General features: G+C 42.7%; 1 protein-coding gene across 1 annotated transcript; it reads right to left on the bottom strand.

Annotated features, from left to right (window-relative positions):
• Positions 1–19,936: 19,936 nt before the first annotated feature.
• LOC106577512 (somatostatin receptor type 1-like) lies at positions 19,937–23,153 on the bottom strand. Its single transcript, XM_014155603.2, has one exon. The coding sequence runs from the start codon at positions 21,959–21,961 to the stop codon at positions 20,846–20,848; it is 1,116 nt and encodes a 371-aa protein (XP_014011078.1). The 5' UTR covers positions 21,962–23,153; the 3' UTR covers positions 19,937–20,845.
• Positions 23,154–23,615: the final 462 nt, after the last annotated feature.

Here is a 23,615-nt window from a genome sequence, read left to right as displayed (position 1 = left end):
TGAAACTCAAAAACTGATTACCTCGATTTAGTTAGGTACTATTAACTGAAAACGTACCAAACCATACTATATTCTTAGTACACACAACTCAGTCAGTCCATTTTCCGACATTCAAGGAATCTGTACTAAGGCTTGAATAATGTAAAAACAATAACATAGATTACTATAAATCAAATATACTGTACAGAATAAAAAGTAAGTAAACAATTTAAAATGGTCTTGACAACTCAAACCCGACTTCAATATTCCTATGTCTGTGTATTAAACTTTACAAAATGCCTGCCTCCATCACAATAACCGAATGTGACACTAACCAGGTTTTCATCCAACCTTTTTATGCGAGTAATGTTGACAAAACTAAATACACTAGATGACAAGGTGGGATCTTTTTGTGTCGGTAAAAAAAATTGGGCAAGAATTGTCAGTGGAAACGCTTTTATGTGCAAATATTCATATAATAATCAACATCTACGTGAAGTTGGAGTCACGCTGCAACGTATACGCAGGGAGTCAGGTGCGGAAGGTGTCATCATGATTAAAAACAAGCGGCATCTTGGACATAACCAAAAATCAATACTGCCTGATGACTGGGGCTTACTGAGGGCTATATGATGGAAGAGTAATTAGGGTGATGATGAAGTCCCAGGTGTGCTTAACGATGGGGAGCACATGTGCGCAATATGGGTTGCCAGGACCGGTGGGCCGATCGAGCTCGAGTAGACGTGACAAATGCGATGACATGTTGTGTGATCCTCCCAATACGACTCGTTGGGAAAGCATGCAGTTTATTAGGCTACAGATTAAATAAATATTGACGAAATTCACAGGGTGGTGAAAGTGCAAGGTGATGAGCTTGATGATCCTTTCCAGTAAATACCGAGGGTCTATAAGTGCGAGCACGTGCCAATACCGGAGTGGACACTCTCTATACAACACATTTTTTTTGAAAACCATCAGTGAAGTTGAAAATGCGTTGGAATTTGAATTTCCCCCTGGTGGGATTTCAACTTAACTTTTTTTATTTATTTTTTAAGGTATATGGGAATTTATGTATTTTTTTATGTGCACTACTTCATCACACACAGCCTTTAATCCGCAACAGGTCAAGTTGATGGAAACATCTCTGGTATGTTTCCATCAAATTGTTTTCATGCAGATTTTATAATACTCACATGAAAATCTGTCGCCAGTTGGATGGAAACGTAGCTAGTGTCAATTATGGACAGCCGTGATAGAAAAAAACAACAACTGTTATATTACATTCATGTCAGAACATACGTTCCAGCTTTATTTCAAGTGCATACCAAATCTCAACTCTCGCTAAGCATTCCACATTGTTTGCAGCTGACTGACAGCGGCAGTACAGAAAGAGCCATCTCTGTTTCTATTGAGTTCTGCTGAAGAGCAGAACAGCTCTAAAAATGTGTGTGGTCAAAAATAACACCCACTGGACGTGGTTTAGGTCAGACATCAATAAAATGAAAGAAAAACATTTATAACTTTGAAAGAATGTAGGGTTTTCTATTGGAAACATTGTCTGTTTGAGGCTATACAGCAATTAACAAGACAATGTGGAGCCACACATTAACTCTTGTGTGGTGTTCGGGTCTGTGGGACCCATTTTCAATGTTTACTAAAATAAAAATGATACAAATTATTTTTTTCAACCTGAGACTCATTGGCCTTGGCTCATTTTCTGTGAAGAACATGTAAAATAACACATTGAGTGCACACCGTGCACGCCCTACACATTTATATTACATATGTGGTGTTCGGGTCCACCGGACCCGAGGGTAATAAGTGTGTATGTAAGTGAAAGCAAGTAAAAATGAAACAAAAAGGTGAATTTCACGATACTGTATGTCCATAGAACTCACTAATAACAAAAACTCAAATAAAACTCAATCAACATGTTAGTTGTCCAATGCTAATATGCTCACCTGTTTGCTAACCTTCCCTTCTGTTTAACGTTGCCAATACCGGATCTAACTGGACTATTTAGTTCCAGTCACACACTAAAACCTGTTTGAATATACAGTCGTTTACAAAACAGTTAATTAGCCCATTACTTCAGAGATTTTTGTTCTTTTTTTTGTTCTTCTTACTACGAAAATTCTTAAACGTATTTGAAATTCCTTCGCTTGAAGCAAGCAGCCATCTTTGTCAAGACATTTTGAGACGCAGAACGTTGTTGACATACAGTTAAAAGATATGAGTACAATTGCACTAGAATTGTCATATGTATATATATGTATTTAGTATTTTCTTGTTTATACCTGTGTTTATTTAGACATGTTTGTATAAGTTGTTGATAATTTTGTATAATGAAAAAGAAATACAAATAAATAAAAAATACAAATAAAAAATGAAACGAAAACAGTCCAAATAAGAAAAAAAAGAAGATAAAGTATGAGTACAGTTACAGTATTCAGATAAAATAGTTGAGATGAGGAAAAGTAAATGCTACATAAGAGTTACGGTTTCCCAATACTTGAGAGTCAAGACAACGATTTTCTTACTTTATCGACTTTATTATCCCACCAGGGAGAAATTCATTTGGTCACGTGCTTAAAAAGACGGTACATAAAACATGAAAACACAGAAACGACACAATAGAGTTCAGTCAAAATGCTATAGCTACACATTTAAAGTGAAAGTGCAAAATTATGTATACTCGAGGGACCAACAGACTATCTATTAAACAGCCTAATGGCTGTTGGAATAAAAGACTCCCCATATCTATCTGTTTAATTGACCAATTAATTTACCAATTATTTTCCACATAATGTGTGAGTGCAAAATGTTTTTAACTGTATGACGCTGTTAGGGTTTACAGTGCAGGCACAGGCTCAGGCACACGCACACGCACAGACACACTTGTCTCTCCTTTTCTCTCTGTCTGAAATTATTCAGTCCGTGGAGATCACACATCCATGCTGCAGTTCTATATGAGCTCTTAGCCGTGTGTATCCTTCCTTCAGAATACACTTTCTCTGCAAACCCTTGGGGATCAGAGACAAGGATCAGATAGAAGTATCATACAATATTGTGAATCGACCTGTCTTATTACAACCTTTCCCTATACAGAGCCTAGCTATATCCCTGTCCTTAGATAACCTTGGACCTGGGTATGTACATGTGAAAGAAATGGCACACAGGTGAAAATGTGAAATATTTCTCTTTCAGCCTCTCTACCCTGACCTTGTCGTATTGTCGTTCCCCTTTCTATAAAGAGCACAATGGAACATAGAATGGGAATGAATGACTAGAGAGGGAACATCTGCATTAGAACAGTGGCTTTCATCACTGGATAATGTACTCTGTCATGGGATGTCTTATTCTATTGATGCTGTATGTCAAATCAAATCAAAATCAAATTGTATTTGTCACACGTGCCAAGTACAACAAGTTTAGACTTTACCATGAAATGCTTACTTACGAGCCCTTTCCCAACAATGCAGTTAAAAAGTAAGAACATTTAAAAATAGATCAAAATACAATAGTAACACAATAAAAAAACAATAACGAGGCTATATACAGTGCCTTCGGAAAGTATTAATTCCCCTTGACTTTTTCCACATGTTGTTAGGTTGCAGCCTTATTCTAGAATTGATTAAATTGTTTTTTTCCCCCTCATCAATCTTTTATTTTACAAGGCAAGTCAGTTAAGAACAAATTCAAATTTTCAATGACAGCCTAGGAACAGTGCCTTGTTCAGGGGCAGAATGACAGATTTTCACCTTGTCAGCTCAGGGATTCGATCTTCCAACCTTTCGGTTACTAGTCCAACGCTCTAACCACTAGGCTACCTGCGCCCCAATCTACACACAATACCCCATAATAACAAAGCAAAAACTGTTTTTAAGACATGTTTGCAAATTTAAAAAAATAAATAAAAAATGAAATATGACATTTACATAAGTATTCAGTACTCAGTACTTTCTTGAAGCAACTTTGGCAATGATTACAGCCTCGATTCTTCTTGGGTATGACGCTGCAAGCTTGGCACACCTGTATTTGTGGAGTTTCTCCCATTTTTCTCGGCAGATCTTCTCAAGCTCTGTCAGGTTGGATGGTGAGCGTTGCTGCACAGCTATTTTCAGGTCTCTCCAGAGATGTTCGATCGGGTTCAAGTTCGGGCTATGGCTGGGCCACTCAAGGATATTCAGAGACTTGTCCCGAAGTCACTCCTGCGTTGTCTTGGCTGTGTGCTTAGAGTCATTGTTGGAGGGTGAACCTTTGCCCCAGTCTGTGGTCCTGAGTGCTCTGGAACAGGTTTTCATCAAGGATCTCTCTGTACTTTGCTCCGTTCATCTTTGCCCCAATCCTGATTAGTCTCCCAGTCCCTGCCACTGAAAAACATCCCCACAGCATGATGCTGTCACTACCATGCTTCACTGTAGGGATGGTGCCAGGTTTCCTACAGACGTGACACTTGGCATTCAGGCCAAAGAGTTGGTCTGAGAGTCTTTAGGTGCCCTTTGGCAAACTCCAAGCGGGCTGTCATGTACCTTTTACTGAGGAGTGCATTCCGTCTGAGGAGTGCCTTCCAGACGGAAGCCTTTTGCAAACATTTCTAAAAACCTGTTCTTGCTTTGTCATTATGGGGTACTGTGTGTAGATTGACGAGGGAACAAAACTAGGGGTCTGAATACTTTCCAAATGCACTGTAGGTAGGGGGTGAAAAGCAGCTGTTTAAGCAGCTGTTTAGCTGTTTAATTAACTGTTCAGCAGTCTTATGGCTTTGGGGTAGAAGCTGTTCAGGAGCCTTTTGGTCCCAGACTTGGCGTGCCGGTACCGCTTGCCGTGCAGTAGGTGAGAGAACAGGCTGTAACTTGGGGTCTGGAGTCTTTGACAATTTTTTTGGCCTTCCTCTGACACCATCTGGTATAGAGGTCCTGGATGACAGGGAGCTTGGCCCCAGTAATGTACATACTACCCTCTGTAGCGCCTTGCTACAGAGAATGCAGAGCAGTTGCCATACCAAGCAGTGATGCAACCAGTCAGCCTCCTGAGGGGAAGAGAAGTTGTCGTGCCCTTTTCATGATTGTGTAGGTGTGTTTGGACCATGATAGGTCCTTAGTGATGTGGACACAGAGGAACTTGAAGCTCTCGACCATCTCCATTACAGCACAATCAATTTGAATGGAGGCGTGCAAAGTCTTCTGTCTCCTGTAGTCCACGACCAGCTCCTTTGTCTTGCTGACATTGAGGGAGAGGTTGTTGTCCTGGCACCACACTGCCAGGTCTCTGACCTCCTCCCTGTAGGCTGCCTCATCATCATTGGTGATCAGGCTGTCGTGTCGTCAGCAAACTTAATGATGGTATTGGAGTCGTGTGCAGCCATGCATTTGTGGGTGAACATGGAGTACAGGAGGGGGCTAAGCATGCACCCCTGAGAGGCCCCCGTGTTGAGGGTCAGCGTAGTGGATGTGTTGTTGCCTACCCTCACCCCCTGGGTGCGTCCCGTCAGAAAGTCCAGTATCCAATTGCAGAGAGAGGTGTTTAATCCCAGAGTCCTTAGTGATGAGCTTGGGGTGCACAGCATTCTTACTTAGTTGTTCCTTTTGTCCAGTTGGGAAAAGGCAGTGTGGAGTGCAATAGAGATTGAGTCATCTGTGGCTCTGTTGGTGCAGCTGGTGCTCTCATGAATGGTTCAGTGTTGCTGGCCTCAAAGTGAGCATAGAAGGCATTTAGCTCGTCTGGTAGGCTTGTGTCATTGGGCAGCTCGTGGCTGGGTTTCCCTTTATAATCCGTTATAGTTTGCATGCCCTGCCACATCCAATGAGCATCAAAGCTGGTGTAGTAGGACTCAATCTTAGTCCTGTATTGACTCTTTGCCTGTTTGAAGGTTCATCAGAGGGCTTAGCGGGATTTCTTATAAGCGTCCGGATTTGAGTCCTGCTCCGGCAACTCTATCCTTTAGCTCAGTGCAGATGTTGCCTGAAAGCTTTGTATGCATCTCTGTGTGTAGAGTAGAGGTGATAAAGTATTGTTTCGCCTCTAGTTGCACAGGAGACATGCTGGTATAAATGAGTTAAAACGGATTTCAATTTCCCTGCATTAAAATCCCCGGCTACTAGAAGCGCCGCATCTGGGTGAACATTTTCTTGTTTGCTTATGGCCTTATACAGCTTGTTGAGTGCGGCCTTAGTACCAACATCGGTTCGTGGTGGTAAATACAGCTAAGAAAAATATTGGTAAATAGTGTGATTTACAGCTTATCATGAGGTATTCTAACTCAGATGAAAAGAACCTTGAGACATACTTAATGTTAGATATGGCACACAAAACTGTTGTTGACAAAGAGACACACCCCCTCCCCTCAGCTTTCCGGACGCAGCTGTTCTGTCCTGCCGATGTATCGTAAAAACCAGCTAGATTCATATTTTCCATGTCTTTGTTCAGCCAAGACTCAGTGAAACGTAGGATATTACAGTTCTTCAGATCATGTTGATAGGATAGTCTCGAACGGAGCTCATCCAGTTCATTTTCCAGTGATTTCCAGTGATTAAAACGGCGGCCATCCCCTCCGCGGCATTCTCATACCATTCTTATATGTGCCCTGTATGCTGGGAACAATGTGCTTGCTCACCTTTTCTGTAGACAATTGCAATATGTAACAGCATTGTGAACATGTGTTGGTAACCTTCAAGCCCAAACTGAGACAAAGCATCGACTGAAACCTTCACATTTTACATAAAAAATGTTAGTCATTTTGCAGACTCTCTTATCCAGAGAGACTTACAGTTAGTGCTTCACAGCCAATACACTGTGAGTCCATTCTCCTTTTCTATGAATGTCTTAGCTTGGTGAATTGAATTTCAAAGGTGCTGTTTAGTCATCAGTGACGGAGTCAACAAGCCACTAACGGAGTTGACAACAGATACTAAGTTGCCGAAATGCCACATGTCCACTTATATCAGTGCATTCGTAACAACCTAACCATTACGAAACTTCTATTTAATCAAATAAGTCTCACATGGCAAATTATGAATTGCATTCAACACTCTCTCATTAACCTCCATCAAAGAGGAAGAGGTGAAGCGAAAGAGATAACTGGGCCCAAAATCTGTCTTCTCCAGCAGGTGGCATTTGAAATAAATAAATTTGCTCACCAAGCAAGGAGTTTTTGTATGGAAGTCAAATTTGGTTAACAACAAATCCAATGGCTTATTTGCCTAGTGTGTCTTATTTGATCGAATTGAAGACACTTTATATCTGAGTTGTGCCTGTTGTTCACACTCGTATCTGACCTGTCATTGGCTAGAATGGTCCCACCTGATCTTGCCACCTCCGGACTGCCTTAAATATTTTAAAGACATTTATTTTTATTGTTAGAGCGCCCACTTGAGTATCTGGTCAATATAATGGATAATCTGTGCCTCCATACAAAAATTCCTCACTTCGTGGGCTTACTTTTTCATGGACACATTTTGGGCTTCACCTCTTCTTCTCTGACTACATGTAATGAGGACACAGTGAGGGGTCCTTATGGTATAGTTGACCCTGTTGACCCTGACCCTGATTTTTGACAAATCTGACAGAGTTGACCAAATCTCCGGACACATCTTTTAGGAATCACAGTTTTGAGATAAATAATCTTTGAAGTCACAGAGAGCTATTGCAAGAAACTACATAAGATCATTTTTAATATCCATTATTGACAGTTTTTAGAATGTTAAACATTGTTTTTAAGTTTGGATCCTTTGCTCTGGACAAGGGCATTTCCAGGCATAGAGCCCACATGGAAATGAATCATATTGAAAGTATTTTGAAAATTCCAAAAACAAATATTTATAAAAATTCCACATTAAGCTCAAATAATGCAACAAAATATGATTTTTTTTAAACTATAGAAATTACGTTTCCCTGAAATATCAAGAATCCCTGAAATATATTATACCAAGAATAGTTTCACCAACAGTGGAAATGGGTTTTCTATTCACTGTACCTCATTAAATTCATATTTTTTCAAGTTTTAATTTTATTTTATGTAACCTTTATTTAACCAAGAAAATACCCTTTTTTTAGCAAGAGGTCAGCAGGGAGTAGTCAGCATGTACACATAACACAATAGCAAAATACACTATTAAAATGAATTACAATGGTAAATTAAATGTTCTTCTATCAGTGCTTTAAACTCAGACAGCGACACCCTCTCTTCCAGTTTTAAAGCATTTTGTAGTTTGTTTTCAAGACCAAGGAGCATTATAGGAGAAGGATTGTTTCCCCATTGTAGTCATTACCCTAGGAACTGAGAATGAGAGCACTGACTGAGAGTGGAAACTGTAGGATTGTGATGTTGTTGTTAGTGAGCAGGAAAGATATGTAGGGAGTAGGCCAAGCACTGCCTTGTACACAAATACAGTATGTACCAGTGCTTAAGCATTCTGGTATGGAGGGAGGGCCACTTCACCATGTTCTATTGTTCACAGCAGGTATTCCCCCAGGGGTACGCGCAATGCCGTCAGGGGTACGGCAAATAAAAATGTTATTCACATTTAAAAATAAATAAATAACTACCTATTATTATTATATCTTTAGTTTTTTTCACATTTTCAAACAGTCCATTTATATTTTCCAATACATTTGGGTGAGTTTTTTTTTCTCGCCTGAGTAGCCTCGTTTCACTGCCAAAAATAAAATTAAACCACCTAGTGTTCAGCGAAATAACAACACAATGTCAAATACAGGTAGTCTAGTCAAATAATTAACATCCAATCACATTAACCGTTACTCTCTCGCGGGAATTCCACTGACGGTCCGTATGTAGCCAAACGTAGCTGCTGCTCATTCCGTTTGCTCGGAAATTGATAAATGGTTAAAAAAAGTAAGGCCCGCGTCCATAGAGGCACATACCAGCTCTACTGGTAGTACTGCTACTACCAGCAGTACTACACCTGCACCTGTCGACGACAGAAGTTGTTCTGCTTCCACAAGCACATCCAATGCTAGCATCAGTAATTCTGCATTTGTTGTTAGCCCAGCTAGCATGGACACTGACAGTTGTGAATCTGATGCAGCCAAAGAGCTACTGCCCCCTTACCCGGTAAAGCACCGAACAACAGACAGTTACGTTGGACCATCAAAGAGGCGCAAATATGATGAGAATTGCATTGATTTGGGGAGTGTTATATGTGCAAAAGTACTCTCACAACTCGATGAAACCTTCACTCTTACGCAGACATTTAGAAACAATTTTTAAAATAAGCCACGCAAGTTTTTTTTGCGAGAATTAAGACAACTTTTGTGTAGTAAGACATGTATAAAAGCAACAGATACCATTAATAAGAAGGGTCTAGAAGTATCTTATATGGTGAGCTACCGAGTGGCTAGGACAGGCAAGCCCCATACTATTGTGGAGAACTTAATTCTTCCTGCTGCTGTGGATATGGCTGGGACAATGCTGGGGGAAAAGTCCAAAAAACTATACAGACAATGTCTTCATCAAACAACACTGTTTCACGATGCATCAGTGACATGGCAGGAGATGTTTTGAAACAATGACTTCGCATTAAAGCCAGTGAATTCTATGCGTTACAGCTGGATGAGTCAACAGACGTTGCGGGCCTGGCACAGCTCCTGGTATATGTCCGTTACGTTTATGGGGGTCAATTAAGGAAGACATCCTCTTCTGCAAACCACTGAAAACCAAGACAACAAGAGAAGATATTTTTTAAGTACTGGACAGCTTTGTGACATCAAATGGACTTTGGTGGTCAAGATGTGTTGGTGTCTGTACTGATGGCGCAAGAGAGGCTCTTGCTGCCAAAAGAATGCCTGACAGCTTGAAAGACGTTTTGGACACTACAGTGAAAATTGTTAACTTTGTTAAAGCAAGGCCCCTGAACTCTCGTGTATTTTCTGCACTATGCAATGATATGGGCAACGACCATGTAAAGCTTTTACAACATACAGAAGTGCGCTGGTTATCAAGGGGCAAAGTATTAACACGTTGTTTTAAATTGAGAGACGAGCTTAAAGGTTTCTTTACTGACCATAATTTTCACTTGCCTGACCGCTTTCATGATGACGAGTTTCTCACACGACTGGACTATCTGGGTGATGTTTTTTCTCACCTGAATGATCTGAATCTAGGATTACTGGGACTCCGCAACTATATTCAATGTGCGGGACAAAATTGAAGCTGTGATTAAGAAGTTGTAGCTCTTCTCTTTCTGCATTAACAAGGACAACACACAGGTCTTTCCATCATTGTATGATTTTTTTGTGTGCAAATGAGCTCAAGCTTACAGACAATGTCAAATGTGATATGGCGAAGCACCTGAGTGAGTTGGGTGCGCAATAACGCAGGTACTTTCCTGAAACGGATGACACAAACAACTGGATTCGTTATCCCTTTCATGCCCTGCCTCCAGTCCACTTACCGATATCTGAACTAGAGAGCCTCATCGAAATTGCAACAAGCGGTTCTGCCAGATTTCTGGATTGGGCTGCGCTCAGAGTATCCTGCCTTGGCAAATCGCGCTGTTAAGCCACTGATGCCCTTTGCAACCACGTACCTATGTGAGAGTGGATTCTCGGCCCTCACTAACATGAAAACTTAATACAGGCCCAGACTATGTGTGGAAAAAGACTGAGACTCTCTCCAATACAACCCAACATTGCAGTTATGTGCATCCTTTCAAGCACACCCTTCTCATTAACCTGTGGTGAGTTATTCACAATTTTTGATGAACAAATAAGGTTTTATACATAAGATGGCTAAATAAAGAGCAAAATTATTGATTATTATTATTTAAATATTTGTGCCCTGGTCCTATAAGAGCTCTTTGTCACTTCCCACGAGCCGGGTTGTAACAAAAACTCACACTCATTCTTATGTTTACTAAATGTATCGTATAGTGTGTGGCAGGCTTACAATGATGGCAAAAAAAAACTACATTTGAGAGTGCGCTGACCCTGGTGCTAGAGGGGATACGGAGCTGGAGGTTGAATGTCTGAAGGGGTACGGGACTTAAAAAAGTTTGGGAACCATTGGTTCACAGTGATGGGTGTGTGGTCTTGCATTAATTACGAACCTAAGCATTCCATGATACACCATATCCAGCACCTTAAGGGTACTGGCATAGGCTCACATGTAAATAATGTCACCATAATCCAACACAGATAAAAAATGTCCCTTGCACAAGATCCTTCCTAACTGACATAATATATATATATATATAAAAATCAACTTCAGTTTCTTTGTCAAGTTTTCATCTAACCAGATGCCTAGGTACTTATCTTGAAAAACCTTCTCAATTTTAGAGGCACAGAAGTAGACAGTTGTGTCATCAGCATTTAGGTGGAGTTTTGCAGAGTTCATATTTTCATCAAAATCATTAATATCCAGTGTAAAAAGGACTGTCCCTAAAATGGGACTCCTTTCATGAGCTGTTAAAACTGATTTCATGCCCTCCTGTGCCACACACTGGGTTCTGTCAGAGAGGTCGTTTTGGAACCAATCCAACGCGCCAGCACCAAAACCAATTTTTCTAATCTATGCAGCAACAGGGCATGGTCAACAGTGTTGAAAGCTTTCAATAAATCAGTAAAATTGGCCCTGGTGTGTTAGCCTGCAGCACTTAAAGTCAGTACAGGGAAGATTCTCACTGCCTCGCTTGCATTTAGGCCTTTTCTGCTGACTGTGTTTGTTGGACTAATTCTCACCACTAAAATGGCTGCCTACAAACCACCAAAGAATATCACTGTTTCAGACTAAAGGCAGTGGTTAAAGTGGATGATGGTAAGACGGTTAGTCCATTGCGGTAGAACATGGCGCCCATACTGACTTTGCACCCCCTAACCTGTCTCTGTCTAACCCCCTCTCTGTCTGTGTGTACGTAATGGAGGCTTTATTCATCAGTAGCACCATGGTAAAGACAGAGACTTGTTTAAGTGCATCATACCGGCTGTATTTCTGTATTTTGAAAGTTATATATCTTGAAAACTTGATTGCTGACATGCAAACCATTTTGGGACTATATCAACAATGGACGAAAAACAAATACAAAAAGAGTTGGGTGGAGTTTTCCTTTAATTTCCTCATAATTACACCACCTTTATGTGTGAGGAAACCATAAATAAGGTCTAGAGAACCTGCCGTTTACAAGTGGAAAAAGCATGTACTTTCTTTTTTTCGAGAGAAATAACAGCATTCTCCATGCAATGTAATTTATAAATTGATGAGAGCTATTTTATTAAGAGCAAGGTAAATCAGTAATCTGTTGAGAAGCCTCTTGGACCTAGACTTGGCGATCCGGTACCACTTGCCGTGTGGTAGCAGAGAGAACAGTCTATGACTAGGGTGGCTGGAGTCTTTGACAATTTTTAGGGCCTTCCTCTGACACCACTTGGTATAGAGGTCCTGGGTGGCAGAAAGCTTGGCCCCAGTGATGTACTGGGCCGTACACACTACCCTCTGTAGTGCCTTGCGGTCGGAAGCCGAGCAGTTGCTATACCAGGCAGTGATGCAACCAGTCAGGATGCTCTCGATGGTGCAGCTGTAGAACCTTTTGAGGATCTGAGGACCCATGCCAAATCTTTTCAGTCTCCTGAGGAGAAATAGGTTTTGTTGTGCCCTCTTCACGACTGTCTTGGTGTGCTTGGACCATGATATTTTGTTGGTGATGTGGACACCAAGGAACTTATCGGGAGCCACCGTCAGTAATACCCATATCCATTTATAAAACCGTCACTTTAGTTTTTTATTTTACATTTTTTATTTCACCTTTATTTAACCAGGTAGGCCAGTTGAGAACAAGTTCTCATTTACAACTGTGACCTGGCCAACATAAAACAAAGCAGTGCGACACAAACAACAACACAGAGTTACACATGGAATAAACAAACGTACAGTCAATAACACAATAGAAAAAAATCTATATACAGTGTGTGCAAATGAGGTAAGATTAGGGAGGTAAGGCAATAAATATGCCATAGTGGTGAAGTAATTACAATTTAGCAATTAAACACAGGAGTGATAGACGTGCAGAAGATGAATGTGCAAGTAGAGATACTTAGGAGCAAAAAAATAAATAACAATATGGGGATGAGGAAGTTGGATAGGCTATTTACAGATGGGCTGTGTACAGGTGCAATGATCTGTGAGCTTCTCTGACAGCTGATGATTAAAGTTAGTGAGGGAGATATGAGTCTCCAGCTTCAGTGATTTTTGCAATTTGTTCCAGTCATTGGCATCAGAGAACTGGAAGGAAAGGTGGCCAAAAGAGGAATTGGCTTTGGGGGTGACCAGTGAAATATACCTGCTGGAACGCGTGCTATGGGTGGGTGCTGCTATGGTGACCAGTGAGCTGAGATAAGGCGGGGCTTTACCTAGCAACGACTTATAGATGACCTGGAGCCAGTGGATTTCGCGATGAATATGAAGCGAGGGCCAGCCAACGAGAGCATACAGGTCGCAGTGGTGGGTAGTATATGGGGCTTTGGTAACAAAATGGATGGCACTGTGATAGACTGCATCAAATTTGCTGAGTAGAGTGTTGGAAGTTATATTGTAAATGATATCGCCGAAGTCAAGGATCGGTAGGATAGTCAGTTTTACGAGGGTATATTTGGCAGCATGGGTGAAGGATGCTTTGTTGTGAAATAGGAAGCCGATTCTAGATCTAATTTTGGATTGGAGATGCTTAATGTGAGTCTGGAAGGAGAGTTTACAGTCTAATCAGACACCTAGGTATTTGTAGTTGTCCACATATTCTAAGTCAGAACCGTCCAGAGTAGTGATGTTGGACGGGCGGGCAGGTGCGGGCAGCGATCGGTTGAAGAGCATGCATTTAGTTTTACTTGCATTTAAGAGCAGTTGGAGGCCACGGAAGGAGAGTTGTATGGCATTGAAGCTCGTCTGGAGGTTAGTTAACAGTGTCCAAAGAAGGGCCAGAAGTATACAGAATGGTGTCGTCTGCGTAGAGGTGGATCAGAGAATCATCAGCAGCAAGAGTGTCATCATTGATATATACAGAGAAAAGAGTCGGCCCGAGAATTGAACCCTGTGGCACCCCCATAGAGATTGCCCGAGGTCCGGACAACAGGCCCTCTGATTTGACACACTGAACTCTATCTGAGAAGTAGTTGGTGAACCAGGTGAGGCAGTCATTTGAGAAACCAAGGCTGTTGAGTCTGCCGATAAGAATGTGGTGATTGACAAAGTCGAAAGCCTTGGCCAGGTCGATGAATACGGCTGCACAGTATTGTCTTTTATCGATGGCGGTTATGATATCGTTTAGGACCTTGAGTGTGGCTGAGGTGCACCCATGACCAGCTCGGAAACCAGATTGCATAGCGGAGAAGGTACGGTGGGATTCGAAATGGTCGGTGATCTGTTTGTTAACTTGACTTTCGAAGACCTTAGAAAGGCAGGGTAGGATAGATATAGGTCTGTAACCGTTTGGGTCTAGGGTGTCTCCCCCTTTGAAGAGGGGGATGACCACGGCAGCTTTCCAATCTTTGGGGATCTCAGACGATACAAAAGAGAGGTTGAACCGGCTAGTAATAGGAGTTGCAACAATTGCAGCGGATAATTTTAGAATGAGAGGGTCCAGATTGTCTAGCCTGGCTGATTTGTAAAGGTCCAGATTTTGCAACTCTTTCAGATCATCAGCTATCTGGATTTGGGTGAAGGAGAAATGGGGGAGGCTGGGCAAGTTACTGTGGGGGTGCAGGGCTGTTGACCGGGGTAGGGGTAGCCAGGTGGAAAGCATGCTTATTGAAATTCTCAATTATCGTGGATTTATCGGTGGTGACAGTGTTTCCTAGCCTCAGTGCAGTGGGCAGCTGGGATGAGATGTTCTTATTCTCCATGGACTTTACAGTGTCCCAGAACCTTTTGGAGTTTGTGCTACAGGATGCAAATTTCTGTTTGAAAAAGCTAGCCATTGCTTTCATAACTGCCTGTGTATGTTGGTTCCTAACTTCCCTGAAAAGTTTCATATCGCGGGGGCTTTTCGATGCTAATGCGGTACACCACAGGATGTTTTTGTGCTGGTCAAGGGCAGTCAGGTCTGGAGTGAACCAAGGGCTATATCTGTTCCTGTTTCTACATTTTTGGAATGGAGCATGCTTATTTAAGATGGTGAGGAAAGCACTTTTAAAGAATAACCAGGCATCCTTTACTGAAGGAATGAGGTCAATATCCTTCCAGGATACCCGGGCCAGTTCGATTAGAAAGGCCTGCTCGCTGAAGTGTTTTAGGGAGCATTTGACAGTGATGAGGGGTGGTCGTTTGACCGCGGACCTATTATGGAAGCAGGCAATAAGGCAGTGATCGCTGAGATCCTGGTTGAAGACAGCAGAGGTGTGCTTAGAGGGCAGGTTTGTCAGGATGATATCTATGAGGTTGCCCGTGTTTACGGATTTGGGGTTGTACCTGGTAGGTTCATTGATCATTTGTGTGAGATTGAGGGCATCTAGCTTAGATTGAAGGACGGCCGGGGTGTTAAGCATGTCCCAGTTTAGGTCACCTGACAGTACAAGCTCTGAAGATAGATGGGGCAATCAAGTCACATATGGTTTCCAGGGCACAGCTGGGGGCTGAAGGTGGTCTATAACAAGCAGCAACGGTGAAAGACTTGTTTCTGGAAAGGTGGATTTTTTAGAAGTAGAAGCTCGAATTGTTTGGGCACAGACCTGGATAGTATGACAGAACTCTGCAGGCTATCTCTGCAGTAGATTGCAACTCAGAACCCTTCGGCAGTTCTATCTTGTCAAAAAATGTTATAGTTAGGGATGGAAATTTCAGGATTTTTGGTGGCCTTCCTAAGTCAGGATTCAGACACGGCTAGTACATCCGGGTTGGCAGAGTGTGCTAAAGCAGTGAATAAAACAAACTTAGTGAGGAGGCTTCTAATGTTAATATGCATGAAACCAAGGCTTTTACAGTTACAGAAGTCAAGAAATGATAGCGCCTGGGGAATAGGAGTGGAGCTGGGGGCTACAGGGCCTGGGTTAACCTCTACATCACCAGAGGAACAGAGGAGGAGTGGGATAAGGGTACGGCTAAAGGCTATAAGAACTGGTCGTCTAGTGCGTTTGGAGCAGAGGGTAAAAGGAGCAGGTTTCTGGGCGCGGAAGAATAGATTCAAGGCATAATGTACAGACAAGGGTATGGTAGGATGTGAATACAGTGGAGGTAAACCTAGGCATTGAGTGACGATGAAAGAGGTTTTGTCTCTAGAGACACCATTTCAACCAGGTGAGCTCACCGCGTGTGGGAGATGGAACAAAAGGGCTAGCTAAGGCATATTGAGCAGGGCTGGAGGCTCTACAGTGAAATAAGACAAAAATCACTAACCAAAACAGCAATGGACAAGGCATATTGACATTGGGGAGAGGCAAGCGTAGCTCATAGGGACCAGTGAATAGCTAGGCGAGCTGGAGACACGGCGATTCAGACAGCTAGCGGGCCGGTGTTAGCAGGCTAGCAGAAGGGCCTTAGAGGGACGTCGCGACAGAGAAGTCTGTTGTAGCCCCCTGGGGCGGATTACGTCGGTTGACCAGTCGTGAAGGATCGGCGGGGCTCCATGTCGGCAGTAAAAGGGGTCCAGGCCAATTGGCAAAATAGGTATTGTAGCCCAAGGAGTGGCTGACGGACCTCATCAGCTAGCCGGGAGATGGGCCTAGCATGAGGCTAGTTCCAGGCTAACTGTTGCTTGCTTCGGGACAGAGACGTTAGCCAGGAGGAGCCACTCGGATAGCAGCTAGCTGCGATGATCCAGGTGAAAAGGTTCAGAGCTTGCGGTAGGAATCCGGAGATATGGAGATTTGGTGGTGAAAAAGCAGTCCGGTATGCTCTGGGTTGAATCACGCTGTGCAGACTGGCAGGAGTTAACCGGGCTAAGGTTAGCTGATGACCGCTAGCAGTGGCTTATCTGACTACTAGCTAGTAGCTAGTTAGCTGGCTAGCTTCTGTTGGGGGTTCCGGTTTGTGTTAATGGACAGTGCAGCAGGCATCGGCTGTGTAGCCGAGTGATCATAGGGTCCAATGAGCAGCACTAGATGAAACAGGGAACCGTTCGATAGTCGTTTACTACGTTTTGCGAGTGGGAGACACGGCGTTCAGGGAGCTAGCAGGCCGGGGCTAGCAAGTGGATCATCACCAAACATCCACGACGCATAAGCTGGTTGAGAGCGCATTGGCCGAGTTACGTCAGCAGACCAGCAGACCAATTTCCAGCCTACATTTTTGCATCATTCCATTCAGTTTACCTTTCTTTCCTCTGTCACGTCCCTTTATCATTTTTGCTGACGGTCGCTAGAATTAGTGGATCACATTAGGCTAACGTTGTGCAATAATTTGGGACATATAGCCTATTTGAATCATTATGGAACTCAGCCAACATGTAGCAGTTTAAACCTGGAGCCAAGAGCATGGTCATACAACTTGTCATACTGTCCCATGATTAGTGAGGATTAAGGTAGATTTATATTGTTCAACCCTATTGTACACTTTTTCCCACATTCCAATATTTAAAGCATTGAACTTAAATATGGCAACTTTCAGGATGAATCAAACCCCTTATTTTTGATTCATCAATTTGTTTTGTGTTTAAAGGCTCTTAGGATTCATACAAACTTTCCTAACACTAAAATGTACCTAAATAATAACAAGTGTATTTTTAACTCTGAAACGGAGACGAATATGCATATATTTAGATGGATTTCTTTCATTGAGGCCTATATTCTGGATCGTTCTCTCCATACATTCTAGTCTTGAATCGGGGCCTTACTGTAGCTCAATAACCAAAATTGATTTTTCAATTCTCAATGTGCCATTTCATAGCTGACACCCCATTCTTTCTGCAGACACCTTTGAATCTTAATTCAGACCAGATATTTAACAGTTCTTGGAAAAACTTGGTCAAATAAAAATTTAGGGAGATTTTATCATAATTCCATTACCAAAGTTTACATCAGCACAGTTCTTCCACTAAACTAATTTTCGTAAATTATTCAGTGGAAATTGTAAAAAAACTTTTTTTTTTTTTTGTTAAACTTTGAAATCAATATTTTTTTGTTTGGCATACATTTTAAAGTGAAAAAAACTCAGTCAAAACGTATTTCCGTTTCCTTCCGTTACCATTGAATTGCCCATGTTTTAAACCCATAGAGTTTTCTGAAAGACTGAAAATGTCAGTATGCTCAAGGAAGCAGGAGGGTCGAAGTCAGGCGCAGGAGACACAAGTCTGTGAACATACGTAATTTTAATAAATAATCCACACGTTGCCAAGAAAACAGGTAAGTCAGGGCAAAGCAACACAAATGCCCAAATAACAGCCCGCACGCAGCGAAGGGACGCAGCCCAAAACACGCTGCCACAAAACCCACAGGCAGAGGGAAAAAACACCTGTACCTCAGAACAAACACCTGAACAAAAATAATCACGCACAAAGAACAACCTACACAGAACGACTAAATATCCCTCCCCCACTAATGAACTAATACTAAACAGGTGCCAGCTAAACTAGACCTGACCAACAGAAAATAAAAGAGGATCGGTGGCAGCTAGTAGGCCGGCGACGACGACCGCCGAGCGTCGCCCGGGCGAGGAGGGGCGCCACCTTCCGTCGATGTTGTGACACAAAATTACTAAAATCTGAAAACATTCACTAACAAAATCAAGGATGCTGATAATCTTAAAGTTGTTTTGATAAAGTTTATCTTTATTAAAAACAACCCTTTTCAATTGAATTGAGACATGCGGTTCTTATGTAGTCTACTTCACGTTCTATTACACAGTGTGTCTCTCTTTCCATTGTCTACAACATGGAAACTGTAAGAGCACCGTGAGAGCACTCCGAACATGACATGTGCATTTGATTAGTTTTTTTTCCTGCAAGCGGCAATTTGTTACTCTGCTCGTTGATATTCACTTTTATTGTAGACCGGGGTCTAACATATGGTACGCTGCCATAAAACTAGCACGTGGACCCTGCTTGGTCTCCCTCTCGTACATTCATCATAAATGTATTGGGCGTAGACCTGAAGTAGTCGTTAACGATCATTACATGTAATAGCTCTAGGTCAAGTTATGACTTAACGACCAGAAGTTTTTCCTAGTCAGGTCACATGGCTTGGAAAAACTCCAGGCCCTAGTCAAAACCCCTGTGTAATATTGTCAAAAGCATGACGCAGAGCATTTTGTAGGGTCATATTATGACAGAACACACAGATGAAGAGTCGCTGCGGTGCTTGTCCCAAACACTGAGGCACTTTATTTACAGCCGATCCAAATAAAGCTGCTCTCATTGAATTTAAAGTGTGTGTGTGTGTGCTCATTTTTATTTAACCTTTATTTAACTAGGCAAGTCAACATAAGAACTAAGTCTTATTTAAAATGACGGCCTACCAAAATGCGTGAGGACGTGAGGACGAGGCTCTGCTCTGCTGTAATGGCTAAACTAGATTAGATACAGTGATGTTACCTGTTGGAGGGAGGAGATGGCGTTAACGTGGAGTTAGCTTCCTGATTGGCCAGGTCGACCTGTGGTCCGTACCTTGCAGGGTTAATAGCCAGACACAATCTCATTAATTCATTGTGCCATCTCCACGGCGATATCGTTCCATAAGCGATGTGAGGCAAATCGATTGGACAGATAATATGGGATCATTTAAGCCTCAAGCCTGTTATCCATTATAATCATAGAACGGTCTGTGACGACAGGCGTTGCATGCCTTCATTTGCCCCTATGGCCAATTCAGTATTCACAATCACTGTATAATGTGGAACAGGCATTTTTCACTTCTTTCTACCCCATACCTGTGTTGTGTCAGTAGGAATGTTATCTTGCTGCTGAGTTGTGGGCGACACCATCTGTGAGTGTCTGTCAGAGGCTGTGTGTGTGTGTGTGTGTGTGTGTGTGTGTGTGTGTGTGTGTGTGTGTGTGTGTGTGTGTGTGTGTGTGTGTGTGTGTGTGTGTGTGTGTGTGTCAGAGGAGCATTCTGCCTCACGAAGCCCATGTGAAAAATGATCACAACTGCTTTCTAAGCTGACTGACTGCAGCTCCTTTCGAAAAAATGTATTTTTTCTGTGCTACCGACCAGAGTTTGAATGTCAAAACCATCAGTGAACCAACCGTTCTTTTCCAAACATGATCACTACACTTCCAAATTAAAACATTTATTTCAGCTTGGCTATTTACAGTTGTCCCTTTGGGCTGCATGTATGAATGTGTTTGAGCAAATGAAAGCAACAGAGAGAACACAGCAGGACTCAACAAAAACGTTGGGCATTAATGCTTTACAACCCCTACGATTCAGACTTGACCTCTGTGGCAAATGTATGATTCCGCCAATTATCCAATTATTACCCATGTACTTAAGCATAGGCAGTTTCGGCTGATCATCCAACCCCAAATAAATAAATACATAATTACATATCTAGCATATACAGTACAATAAATAGGTTTACAGACAGAAGGACATAGGTCAAACAAACACATGTGCTCTAAACTCCAGGTAAAAGACCAAGTCAAAATGCTAAACTTGTCATAGCTGCACCACCATAGTATGAGAAACGTCACTTGACTTGTAGTCAGTCAACCATCACACTGACATCTAACATCTCTATTTTGCGCATACATTCTCTTGTGCTACACAGTTATAATGCTCTTTATCCAGTGGGAAAAACAAAGCCCATATAATTGTCACACTTCAGAGCAGCAGACAGTATGTGAACATCTACTTGATTTTCAAAGACGTGTCGTCCTAATCAACCACTGGCCTCACTCATTGTTCATGTGTGGCGTTATTCGTTGTCATACGTTGCTATCCCATCATTCACCGTGTGGCATTGTATTTTATCCTCTACAACTATTGGTTCCAGTCACAGTGTAGTAGTGCGTGATGTGCATGTCCCATTCCGGAACACCATATCAGATGCCAGACATTCCTTAGGGAAGTCTTTTTGTCCATTGGTGGCCTGTCTCTTCAGAGCTACGGCACGGTAGTCCACCTGTTCTCCATCCAGCCCAGACTCCAACCAACGGAAACACACAATCCTCTGGAACGACCGCCGGAAGTTGTCGGACACGAAGCCGTAGAGGATGGGGTTGGCGCCGCTGTTGGCGTAACTCAGGATGACAAAGAGCTGGGTGACCATGGCGTCCGGGGGGCGGTGGAACACGCTGACCAGCTGCACGATGTAGAAGGGCATCCAGCAGAGCACGAAGACCGCCACAATGCACAACACCATCCTCGTGATCTTTTTCTCCGAGCGCCTTCGCTGCAGCCAACCGGCTTTGAGCCCGACCGCACGCATGCGCGCCACCATCAGGCAGTAGCAGAGGCAGATAGCACCTACAGGAAGCAGGAAGCCGAGCAGGAAGGTGTACACCACGAATGCCACTGACCATGCAGCCTCAGGCCACAGGAAGTTGCAGTCCACGCCACCGTCCTGCGCCGGGACCGTGTCAGCAAAGATGATGATGGGGAGGATGACGAGGAGCGAGAGGCCCCACACGCAGACATTGACCACCTTTGCCACGGTGGGACGGCGATAGCGGGCAGCCTTGATAGGGTGAACCACGGCCACATATCGGTCCACGCTCAACACCGTCAGACAGAAGATAGATGTAAACATGTTGATACCGTCCACGCTCAACACCAGACGACACATGAGCGAGCCAAACGGCCAATGACGTACAGCCGCCGATGTCGCCAAGAACGGAACACTCAACATAAACAGTTCATCTGCAATTGCCAGATTTAATATATAAATATTGGTGGCAGTTTTCATCTTGGCGTATTTGAGGATGACATAGATGACCATGGCATTGCCTGTAAGACCCACACAGCAGACCAGTGCGTAGATGGAGGGGATGATGATCTTACTGGCATCAAGTTCCTGGTCGTAGTCCTCATAGTCTAGGCTGGAGTTGTAGGGTAGGCCGGTGGGGTATTCTGGGTAGTCACCGGTCCGGTTGGTGGCCATGTTTTCCATTTTACCAGTTTACCTCAGTTTTTGCCTCTCCTAGGCCCCTTGGAACTAAGATGTGACTTTGTGTGTATGTTTTCCTATTCGGTCCAGTCTGCCATACCTACTGATGTGAGTCTCTGTCCCATTATAGAATATAGTACTCTTCTCAATGCTCTCTGTTAACACCAAAGTGTTGCTTTAGTGTAATGTATCATGGATCTCTGTTAAACTCCTTTCATAATTGGTTAAAAAAGAATGGATAGAGCAGAATCTTTCTCACTATGGAACCCTAAAGTTCACTTCTGCTTTTTGCTGATTTTCTGGTGTTAATCGCTAAAGTGCCATTGACGTCCGTTATATTCCTTTGATAAATGGATCAAAAAGGAGTGATGAAGGAGCAGTGGGAGCATGAGAGATCCTCATTTTTGTAGAGGTGCAGCTCTGAAGAGACAGGAGAGAATGCAATGTCTGTAAAGTGTTATTCTCCAATCTCACGGTCCACATGCAACATAGAGGGGGTTAACCTAAACTAAATCAGAGTCCTTGAGTCTCTCAGTTCTCATGTTGCTCTGTTTCTCATGGATTTCTCATTATAAAGCCCAGCCTTGGTAGTTTTTAACTCTCCACTGACTGAAGCAATTGAAGCAATTTGTGTCCTTAGGCTGAAACGCCCTCATCCACGGATTAATTCTTGGCAGCCAAATGTGTAACATTCCATATTCATTCACAAATAAACTCACATCTTATTACCCATCTGTTTGCAGGTGGTTCTTTTTATTCAATTTAAATCAGGGCGAGGTTTCTGGGTCTCATTCAAACACAAGGAACCTCGCCAAGGGAGAACATTCATTTTTCTTGATTAGAATGTCCTATTGGAAGGAATTGGACCTGGAGTGGTTGGGAGTTGCCCTGTTCTGTCTGGTTTATCTCAGCTGGTCGAATGGCATACTCTTCAGGAGTGGTCTTTGGTAAGAAGTGCTGTGGGGAATTCTACACTTTCACCATTCCATGTTTCTGTTTCTGTGGTGATAGAGGGGAGCGGGTTCTCACGGGTGGTCATTCAGTTGCTACACCCCGGCTGAACAAGTACATGACAATTCCTGGCTTTGATATGAGCTCTTCCCCGGGATACGTTACACTCCCATTTTCTTTGAGTTGGCTCCAGGATGCCTGTAAGAAAACACAAAAGAGCAATCACTTGTTTATTCTCTAAAGGAACTCCAAACAAAACATCAGAAGAGCTCTGGCTCTAAGAACTCTGAGTTTTCATAAGAGGTAGCTATCACGTGCCAATAGCAATTAATGGCATTGTTTGTTCTTTTCATTCATGTTTCGCTTGCAGTTTGTGATTATTTTAAAGACAAGTCTTTTCCTTCGATAGTTTAGGATTAAGTACTGAGGCGTTGCGGTCTCTCTGCACCTGAACGGAACAGAAACTACAATTCCATTTCGCCTCCGTATTCCCCAGATGTCACACCAACATGACATTCGAAAAAATTCACTGTTGTGTTTGTACAAAATGAAAAAGGTTCCAGCAGAAATGGTATGAGGGGAAAATATATCTGCCACATGTATCACCTGGCTTGTTAGTATGTGAGTGTGTGAGTGAACCTATGCAAGGTCACTGCTCTCCTCGTCCAATTACAACCGAATGCGAGAGGCAGAGAGACACCTTTGA

Source organism: Salmo salar, chromosome ssa18, assembly GCF_905237065.1.
Source record: "Salmo salar chromosome ssa18, Ssal_v3.1, whole genome shotgun sequence".
Taxonomy (NCBI): Eukaryota; Metazoa; Chordata; class Actinopteri; order Salmoniformes; family Salmonidae; genus Salmo; species Salmo salar.
The sequence above is the reverse complement of the archived record's forward strand: the minus strand, read 5'-3'. Positions and strand labels throughout refer to the sequence as shown.

What these genes read in the sequence shown, in the direction of transcription:
- LOC106577512 (XM_014155603.2), bottom strand. Translation starts at nt 21,961, where the DNA reads ATGGAAAACATGGCCACCAACCGGACCGGTGACTACCCAGAATACCCC.